The 10,115-nt window shown below is 50.5% G+C and overlaps 1 protein-coding gene across 9 annotated transcripts in view; it reads right to left on the bottom strand.

Moving 5' to 3' along the window:
- Window positions 1-768: 768 nt before the first annotated feature.
- LOC102374516 (E3 ubiquitin-protein ligase TRIM39) overlaps window positions 769-10,115 on the bottom strand; it is a 22,499-nt gene continuing 13,152 nt past the window's right edge. For all 9 annotated transcript variants that reach the window (XM_014525311.2, XM_025217009.1, XM_025217011.1 and 6 more), the window contains 3 exons: window positions 6,327-6,349; window positions 5,651-5,766; window positions 769-4,136 (listed from right to left, as the gene is read on the bottom strand). In XM_014525311.2, coding sequence (XP_014380797.1) covers window positions 3,589-4,136; window positions 5,651-5,766; window positions 6,327-6,349 — 687 coding nt within the window. In that variant the 3' untranslated portion in view covers window positions 769-3,588. The remainder of the gene's footprint in view (window positions 4,137-5,650; window positions 5,767-6,326; window positions 6,350-10,115) is intronic.

Below are 10,115 nucleotides of genomic sequence, written 5' to 3'. Positions count from 1 at the left end.
CTTGTCTATTGATATTGGAAGCAGTTGGGGCACAGACTGTTACAGGAGCAGCACGTTGAATCTGGCCTTGATCTCTACTCTAGCTACTACCGGAAAATGAACTTTACCTAACATCTGGCTTGGAGCCCAGTAACTGGCATATGGATTAGAACGTATGTTTTAGCAACCCTGATACCAGCTGTGTAGATCAGGAGTGGAGAGGTGCAATCTCAAGTCCCTAGTGAAGATGACTCCAGGATGAACATGAGTCGTCAATGTGATGAAGTAGTTGGCAGAGCCAATCGCACCTTGTTGTGCATCCGTAGGTGCTTCACAAACAGGTCCAGGGAGGTGATTCTCCCTCCAGCTGCGGCCTGACTAGTGCCGCGTAGAGAGTACCGTGTCCAGTTCTGGATGCTGCAGTTCAAGCGGGATGCGGACAACCTGGAGAGGGTCCAAAGAAGAGCCACTCGTCTGATTGGAGGCCTACAGGGAAGGCCCTACGAGGACAGGCTAAGGAACCTTAACCTCTTCAACCTCTCCAAGAGAAGGCTGAGAGGGGACCTTGTGGCAGCGTACAAATTAATCAGGGGAAAGCAACATGAATTAGGCGATGATCTGTTTACCAGGACATCCCCTGGAACAACAAGGAACAATGGCCATAAGCTACTGGAGAGAAGGTTTAGACTGGACATTAGAAAAAAGGTCTTCACAGTCAGGGTTGCCAGGATCTGGAATGGGCTTCCAAGGGAGGTGGTGCTCGCCCCATCCTTGGGAGTCTTCAAGAGGAGACTGGACAGGCACCTGGCTGGGAGCACATGATCCCAGGTTTGGTGACCCTTTTCTTGCCTGCCAGGGGCAGGGGGTCGGACTAAATGGCCCACTGAGGTCTCTTCCGACCCTAGAATCTATGATTAAATCACACTGCCAAACCACGTGTTCGCTGCAAGAGCTGCTTTTGCCATATGCGTTTCATTACAAAGCAAAGTTCAGCCAGTTACAGCTACACTTCCCCTAGGAATGCTTTGCTGGTATTCCCATGTTGGTGAAGTGGTTCAAGTATAGATACAAAAGGCTAGATCCTGGCCCCTTATTAGGCAGCTAAGCATTCTCACATATTTCTGTGACTTAGGCATAAAGTTAAGTTAAAGGCACATAACAGAAGTAGGTGCATTAATTCAGTTTTAGGGTTAGGTAGGATTGCGTTTAAAGGTGCCCAGTGGGTTGAATAGCATCTGATGCATGGTTTTTACTGAAAGAATAGCTGTTTTGGGTCACCATCTGCTACTGGTAACATGCTCTTGAAGAAAAGAGCAATTTCATCTGGTCTGGAGTGGACTGGGTAGAGTGCTGGCCAAACACCAACTAGATTTCCAAACTTCACATGACCAGGGGTTCATCTTTCTGGCCCTATCCAGTGGACTGGGATTGGGCCCAGAAGGCACTTTTATCCTAAGCTTGCCCCCCTCTCCCCTGGGGGTGTGGTGGATAACAAAAGCCAGCTCCCATGGGTGGGGTGTGGCTGAGGGAGCTGAACCATCTCTCAAAACCTCTGCCTGCACCCCTATGGGGGGCGGGGGGGGGGGGGGGGGGGGGGGAGAAGCCTCCCAGCTCCAAGCATATCTGACTTATTTTCTTGTCTGGCAAGATGGACTGCCACCCCCAGCTCTTCTGTCACCTCAGATACTGGACTCTGTTGCAGGCCTGAAGGATGTTGTTTTAACTCTAACTCTGGTCTTCTGGTAACTCCACTCTGGGTCTGATAAGAGGCAAACTTCCCCAGTACAACCCTTGAGTGCACAGATGCTAATAATCAAGAATCAGCTGTGACAGTGGAATGGGGTAGGGAACTTACTGGGGACACAGCTGTGAAGAGTTGGGAAGGATTGGGTTCAGGGTCTGCATGGCCACTTACTCTTGGGTTCACCGATTAAACAGGGGGCCTGAATCCAACAGAGTTACGGGGTACTCCCCATACGCTCAAATTGTCTGTTCCCTGTGGGTGGTCCTTTCCCCACCATTGCATGAACTTGTGGAGACAGCATCTGTGCTGTTCCTGCATTGTTTTATTTTCATCCCATGGTCCCCTCTCCTCTTTAAAAAGCTCCAGAGGAAGAGTGTTACATAAGCATTCCAGAGCTCCTGGTAGTTTCCATAACCCAGAGAATTGCAAACAGCTTAAAATGGGAGAAGAAAACTCTCAAGGCTCCCATTGTCCTGCCCAATCCCACAGTTCCCTTGGGACTACCCCATAATTCCTCCATGAGAGAAATGCTGCCCAGGGAAAATGAGGGGTTGCTAGAAAGTCCTTCAAGGTTCCACAATGCATTGCTTTCTCCTCCTCCAATAAGGCCACCCTGGCTAAAAGGGACAAGATGGGACATCAGATCTTCCACTACCAGGGTTAAATCCCTCACAGAATATGCTGCTAGGGATAATATTAGTGGGGAGGAATGGCACCAAACAAGGCCTCTTACAGACAACACAGGATTATAATGGGCTTCCATATCTCTGCCTATAACCATAACAATTGCTAGTGTCCATTACTGCCAGGGACTGCATAGCAACTGAGATCACTGGAAGGCAAAGCAAGCACTTGCAAACTTTGTCGAAGCAGAAACAGGTGTCAAGAACAGCGTAAGAATGCACAGAAAAAATGTAGTAAAAAATAGTATGAGAGTATGGGTGTGTATGTAGAACACCTAATATTTTGGCTCCTGTTTCCATCTGGATCTCATAAAAATTGTGTTGCATTAGAACAGCTCTGGGTAAGTCCTTTCGAAGTCTGCCACCTCTTTCTTGTGTTCTGGACAGAAAGAGTCTTTTGGCCCCTGAGGGCCACAACCTATTCCCCACCTGGAGGCAGGACCACCTAGTGGTTGTACCAAACTGAAGAGAGACAGGACTGTTGGTTCTGTTCTCAGGTCTGGCAGGGAGGTGTGGCAGAAGACTAGATGGTTAATCTTTGTGGTCTGCCAGCATTGCTGCAGGGATAATGGGTCTCAATGGATAATCAAGAGGAGGAAAAGGAGAGTCTGGAGTTTCTTTTTTCCTCGGTGTCCCAGACAGCTTGTGCAGGATATAATCCCTGGCTCTGCTCACACCTGGCCCAGAGGAAGCCCAAAATTGATCTATCCCATGTGTTTGGGCCAAGACTTCCTGTCAGCTCAGAAAAGCCCACCTGGGGAGGAGGGTCTGGAGGAGGAGAACTGTGGGATTTCACCCTCCCTCCCCCTGCCCCATACATTATTTATAGGACAAAAGGGAGTCTGTGATCCATTCTGGCTCCTTACCAGCATTCCCCAGTCCATGGTAACCTGCAGGGCCTCTTGGAAGGCAGTCAGCACTATACCCCCATCCAAGGCCCAGTGAATGGGAGAAACAAGATCCAAACTCTCGGGGTGATTGCCAATCCATGGAGGGCCACAGCAACCCAAGGCTCCTAGTTTGCAGGGTTGGGCTCAATACGCATCTCCACCACATCTGATGGGGTGGAGGGAGGGGTGGCATGATTCCCCCTCCACAAGTCCATATAGACTGGTACAACCCACACCCTGCCGTTGGTAGTCCAGCAAGCTGATGTGCCTGCCCCAGGAGCCCTACGTCCCATCACTCCCAGTCTGTGGGAGACCGGATGATGAGGGGAGCTGCATTCTTGCGCCCCGCACGGATGCCTGGATAGAAGAGGGGCCAGATCTTCTCAGTGAAAGTGTCAGTAAAGGTGTAGATGTGGGAGCGGTCAGTGACATTGTAAAAGGAGACCTTCCCAGCCTCATAGTCCAGGAAAACGCCGATCCGCTTTGGCTTGACACGCAGGTACAGTGGGGTAAAGGGGGTGGTGGTGGCTGCATACTTGTCCCCATTCCACAGCCGCACACGCCAATAGCCTGTCTCTGGCAGGGGCGTCAGCTCACCCTTGCGGCTCACCGAGTCTTTGCACACACCCAGAGCCCAGTGGGTTTTGTCACCCACCTCCACCTCCCAGTAGTGGCGGCCTGAGGTGAAGCCTTCAGCTGCCAGGACACAGGGGTAGATGGTGAAGCGCCGTGGGGTGTCAGGTAGGTCCCGCAATCGGGTATCCACAAACTTGACGCTCTTTCGGTCTTCTGAGAGTACCAGGTTGGGGTGGGCTGTTTCAGGGTCAAGGGTCACATCCCCTAAAGTGCAAGGGAAGAAGCCAGGCAGTCAGGTTCCAGAAGGGTAACTGTGCTTTGGGAAGAAGCTGTTTTTGCCCTCTGTCCTCGCTTGCTCCCTTATCACCCCCAGTGTTAATCCTATACCCCTAAGTCCTCCACTTCAATCCACCTACCATCCATCCAGCTCTGTTGCCCCTTCCCAGCCTTGCACCCAACAGTCCATGCTTAGCTACACTGTCCCCATGCCAAGAAACCTTTAATTTCCCTCTCCAAGTGGAGTCACCTCTGGATCTTTCCCCACGCAACCAACTCAGAACTGCTTCCCAGCACACTTGTTGGCAAAGACCTGGCACAGTCATAACAGTCTCTGGCTCTTTAACCGATTCTGAAGCCACATAAGTAACCAGAGGTAGCAGGGAGGGCATCAGACTGCTTAAACATTCTGATGCGATATAAGAAATCAGGGAGCTATACTAATATTTCAAAGTAGAACCTGTAAGGGGTGAGAGACTGGAATACATGAGAAGAGGCAAGAGACAGCAACACCAAAAGTGTGAGACACATGGGACACATGATGAACCCAAGGGGGAGAAGAGGGTGCAAATCCCTATACAAAGCCAGACAAAGATGAGGCCTGTAGACCACACTCACTAGCTAAGATGACCTGACCTGCAATCCCCCAGAGAAGCCTGGCTAGACTATCTTCAGAACTACACAAGACTTATGCACAACTTCTGTTGTGTCTAAGTTGTGTGCTGCTGATGTGTTTTATTTTGTGGTGTCTTAGCTTAGGCAAAGCTTTTCTGCTGTTTTGTTGCACACTTGAAATTGCAAATTGCTGTACTCAAGTGCTCTCTTCAGAGAATGGACTATTTTTGTTCACGGGTTTAGGTTGTAGCCACACCAACTGCTGCAGCTTCCTGAGCCTGACGAAGGGTTTTTGAACCCGAAAGCTTGCTTAATAACTTCTCCAACCATTTGGGCTGGTCTAATAAAAGATATCAAATTCACCCAAGGAACCTTGTCTGCCTATTTTTGTTCAAGCATTCATGAATTCAGTGCCACTACCTAAAGCCTAATATTAAAGTCTGGTAACACACTTCCAGCCCCCTAAACCTCCAGCCCCTCCCAAAGCACCACCTTTCCCTAAAGTCCATAAGCAAAATACTCAGGACAGTAATATCTTTCTATCACCATCCATCAGGACAGTCTTTCCTCTACAAAGACCTTCTACCTCCTCCAGTAGCCTGCACACTTGAAAAATCTTTTCTCCTCCCAATGACATCCTATCCATGCACCCAAACCTTTTGTCTTGCTTCATGAGACTCAGAGCACCCCTCACTAGCCCTTTCAGTCTCCCAACAAACATCACTGAAACCACAAAGAGGAGTAATAAATGAGTAGTGTCCATTGCCATAGCTCCAAGCAACTGAGACCCTTTCCTCAGGACGGAGGACACTTCCAGTACTGTGATGGAAAGGGGTAGGAAGGGCAGGGGATCTCCATCTCCCAGTGGTCTCTGTGCCCCAACTCACCGATCAATCTCTTAATGATCTTCCGGAGAGCGAAGTACTGCCGGGGGAAGCTGCAGAAGTTCTTCTCCAGCTCGATGGGGACTGAAGCCAGCTCCATGGTTTGGACCAATTCACACCTACCAGGGTTCACATTAGGTGGACATGCTTAGCTCTACGTCAGACATGGGGACACCTCTTGGGAGGTGAAGGTGTACAGAAGAACAACCCTGGTCTGTGCTTCAACCCCACTGTCATGGGATATTTAAAAAACAAACAACCCAGGCCTCCCTTGCAAGCCTCCACCCACCACAAGGAATGAGGGTTTCCCCAGGCTTAGGAAGGGTGAAACTGTAGCAGAAAAAGGGAAGTAGGTGCAGCAAAACAAGTAGAAAAGGAACCAAGGAGTCCTGACTGATTCCTCCTTGGCCCCTTGCTCTGGGCCTTACTGCCCTCCAGAACTCTGGATGGCAACCAGGAATCCTGGCTCCCAGCTGTATTGCTATAACCGTAACACCACTCTATTCCCATATTCTGGCTGTGCTGCTGGTCCTCCTCTGTAGCACCAGCCTGGTCTCAAACTATAGGGATATGAGGGGCATCAGTTTCCCCTCCCACACTGAACATAGGGGACTGGGATGCATTTGCATTCTCCTGCTGCATTGCCGGGTTAAGCAAAAGAGGGAAATGAAGCCCTTACCTTTCCAGGGTGCTCTTTATGTCCTGTAGAGAGACAAAAAGCAATTGGTTAAAAATTCAGCAAGTGTTTCAACAGCCTTGATCCATGCACAGGATCATCCCCTCCAATCTGTTTCCTGGGCCCTACCTGGGGCAAGGTCATCCCTTCCAGTTTATTCCTTAGGTCTTTGCCCTGTCCAAAAGATGGAGACATCCTTCTCAAGTTCCATCTTGTCCATTGCCAGGACTGTAGACTACCCCTCCCCGTCTACAGCCAGGAAGCTTCAAGCAGTCTTAAACTGAGATTCCTCTAGCAGCTGGCCTTCCTAGCCTTTTCCTTGCCAAAATGGGCACAGCCCATCTTGAGCTGGGGCCACCTTGCTGCATCACTTGCTATGCAGCAATGAAAGATCATAGTATCACAGGGCTCAAAGGGTACAAGTCATTTGGTTCAAACCCCTGGCTCCATGGGAGCAGGAGGGCTACTCCTCAGTCATCCCAGTCCAATACTTATCCAGACTCCTCTCATCAGCCTCCAGTGAAAAACATTTCCCTGAGGTCCCTGGGCAGTTCATTCCAAAGTCCTGTTTTTTTAACAGCAAGGAACTTTTTCATGCTATAATGCAAAACCACTGTTTCGTGTCCTGCCTTCTGCAGCAAGGGGGAAAACCATCTACAAAGCCCTACAAAGCAGGACTTTCACCAGCATAGCCAAAGCAGCTAAACCCTGAGCTGAAGGGCAGGAAGTTGAGACAGACACCTGGCAGCTCATCTATGCTGCACCATCCAGTAGCGCCACCACTTGCTCAAACTGTAGAACTGTTTGTGCCAGCACTGGCCAAACCGTAGGACTGAGACCCTACAAAGCAGCTGCCTCACAGCAGGTCTGAGCATTCAGCCCAGAGTGGCCCTAGTGCCCCTTCAGCCTCAGGCAAACTTTTCTACACATGCTTATACCTCTCTGAGATGGCGACTTTGTCTCATAACTAAGGTTTGGTCCCCACAGAGCAGATGGGATGTGTGCTTCGGTTGAGGTCCCAGACACAGCATGGAGGCAATGCAAACATGCTCCAAATCAGTGGTTTTCCAGCTTCCTAATCATGAAACCTTTCACACCATTTCTGCCGCAGAACCTCTGCCACTATCCTAACAGTCAACGTGGAGCCAGGGAACCCAGCTTAGTAATGGTGGCACACTGCCTCATGGCCTACTCCACCAGTATCCCAATCTCTTTGGCAAACTATAGCAGAACCCCAGGGTTCTGTGGAACAGTTTGAAAACCACTGCTCTAAATCACAGGTTTATATATTCATAGAAACATGGGGCTGGAAGGGATCTAAAGAGACCTTTTAGTCCAGGCCCTGCTCTGACAGGATCTTTTTAAGGGAAGCCCCTGGAACTCCAGTCAAGTTATACCCAAGTATCTAAGTTTGTATCCCTAAGAAACAAGCCTGGAGTGGACAAAGGAAGTCTTTTTGGGAAGAGGCCTTAGGGGAAGGGTGGAGATTTGGCAGGCCTCAGTGGATGGTTCTAAACAGATTGGAGGGGAGAAAGGTGGAGGGAAGAGATAGCCTCTACCTCTCTCCCCTGGGGAGGAGGCTCTTCTCAGCCAGATTGGCTGACCTGCTCCACCAGGCTTTAAACTAAGCCCGCCAAGGGGCAGGGGGGGGGGCGGCACTGCTGGCCCGCTGAGCAACCCTTGCAAAGCCAGCAGGCCAAGGCACTTAAGGGAGCCCACCCCTGCCCCAGCCCTGGTACAATTTGTGGGCAAGGACCCCCAAGGGGACACTTGCCTGTCTGTACACATACGCCAGGAGCTTGGGGAATAAGCAGAAGGAACCCGTCCTCCTGCTTAACACAAACAATTATGACGTCATAGGAATAACGGAGACCTGGTGGGACTCCACCCATGACTGGACCATGGGTATAGACAGCTATACCTTGTACAGGAGAGATGGAATAGATAAAAGGGGTGGGGGTGTAGCTCTCTATGTTAAGGAAAGCTACGCGTCCCTTCAACCCGATGTTGGCAACCAGCGTGGACGACTGGAGACCCTCTGGGTTAAAATCCGCGGGGAACATGGCACAGGGGACACAACGGTGGGAGTCTACTACAGACCTCCCTCCCAAAGTAAGAGCTTGACCAGGAATTCGCCCGGGGAACTGGCTGAGGCCGCATGCTCCAGGACCATGGTTGTCATGGGAGACTTCAACTATCCAGACATCTCGTGGGAGGATCACTCAGCAAAATCCGAGCAGTCACAAAGCTTCCTATTGTGCGTGGATGACCTCTACCTGACTCAAGAAGTCTACGGGCCAACAAGAGGCAAAGCGCTGCTCAACCTGTTACTGGCTACTGGGGATGACCTAATCGGCGACCTAGTGATCGATGGGAAGCTGGGTGACAGTGAACACAAGCTGATCACTTTCACCATCTGCCAAAAAGCTGGCAAGTCAGTCAGCAACACGGAAGTCCTTGACTTCAGGAAAGCTGACTTTGACAAGCTCAGGAGGCTTGTCAGTGAGGCCCTAAGGGACCACGACTCCAGGGAGAGGGGAGTTCAGGAAGAGTGGTTGCTCCTCAAGGGAGCGATCCTCAATGCACAAGCCAACTCTATTCCATCTCGGAGGAAAGGCAGCAAGAGGGCACAGCAGCTCCCCTGGCTCTCCAGGGACCTAGCAGACCTCCTGAGGCTAAAAAGAGAGGCCTACAAAGGATGGAGGACAGGATTCACCTCCAAGGAGGAATAATCTGCGCTGGTCCGGTCCTGCAGGGAGCAAACCAGGAAAGCCAAGGCTGCAACTGAACTCCAACTAGCTTTCAGTATCAAGGACAATAAAAAGTCCTTTTTTCAGATATGTGGGGAGCTGGAGGAAAAGCAAGGGCAACATTGGACCCCTGCTAAACCAGATGGGACAACTGGCAACTGACGCCCAGGAAAAAGCCAACCTATTAAATGGGCACTTTGCATTGGTCTTTCATCAGTCCCATGGGACACCCATGCCCACTACTGACAGGGAGGTCCGGGCAAGGGAAATCCCCTGCCCTCCATCAATGCTGACCTCATGAAGGAACACCTTGAGAGGCTGAATACCTTCAAGTCAGCTGACCCTGACAATCTACACCCCAGGGTACTCAAGAAGCTGGCAAGCATCATAGCCCAGCCCCTGACACGGATCTTTGAGAACTCCTGGTGCTCTGGTGAAGTGCCCGAAGACTGGAAGAAGGCCAGTGTGTTGCCTATCTTCAAGAAAGAATCAAAGTGGATCCGGCAAACTACAGGCCCATCAGCCTGACCTCTATCCCGGGGACGGTCTTAGGAAAGTTTATTAAAAGAGGCCATCCTTAATGGACTGGCCGACACCAACATTCTAGCCGGGGATAGCCAGCACAGGTTTGTTGCGGGTAAGTCTTGCTTGGCCAATCTTATCTCTTTCTACGACCAGGTGACCTATCACCTGGACAAGGGAGAAGAGATTGATGTCATATATCTTGACTTCAAAAAAGTCTTCAATCTGGTATCCCATGATTACCTCTTGGCAAAACTGGCCAATTGTGGCCTTGGGTCCACCACGATCTGCTGGCTGGGAAATTGGCTCCAGGGTTGGACCCAGAGGGTAGTAATTGACGGAAGTCAATCGTTGTGGTGTCCTGTGACCAGTGGGGTCCCCCAAGGCTCTGTCCTTGGACCCATATTGTTCAACATCTTCATTAATGATGTGGACATTGGAGTCAGAAGCCGACTGGCCAAGTTTGCCGATGACACCAAACTTTGGGGCAAAGCATCCACACCAGAAGACAGGCGGGTTA

This window comes from Alligator sinensis, unplaced genomic scaffold, assembly GCF_000455745.1.
Source record: "Alligator sinensis unplaced genomic scaffold, ASM45574v1 scaffold1208_1, whole genome shotgun sequence".
In the NCBI taxonomy this organism is placed as follows: Eukaryota; Metazoa; Chordata; order Crocodylia; family Alligatoridae; genus Alligator; species Alligator sinensis.
This window is presented reverse-complemented; position numbering and strand designations above follow the sequence as displayed.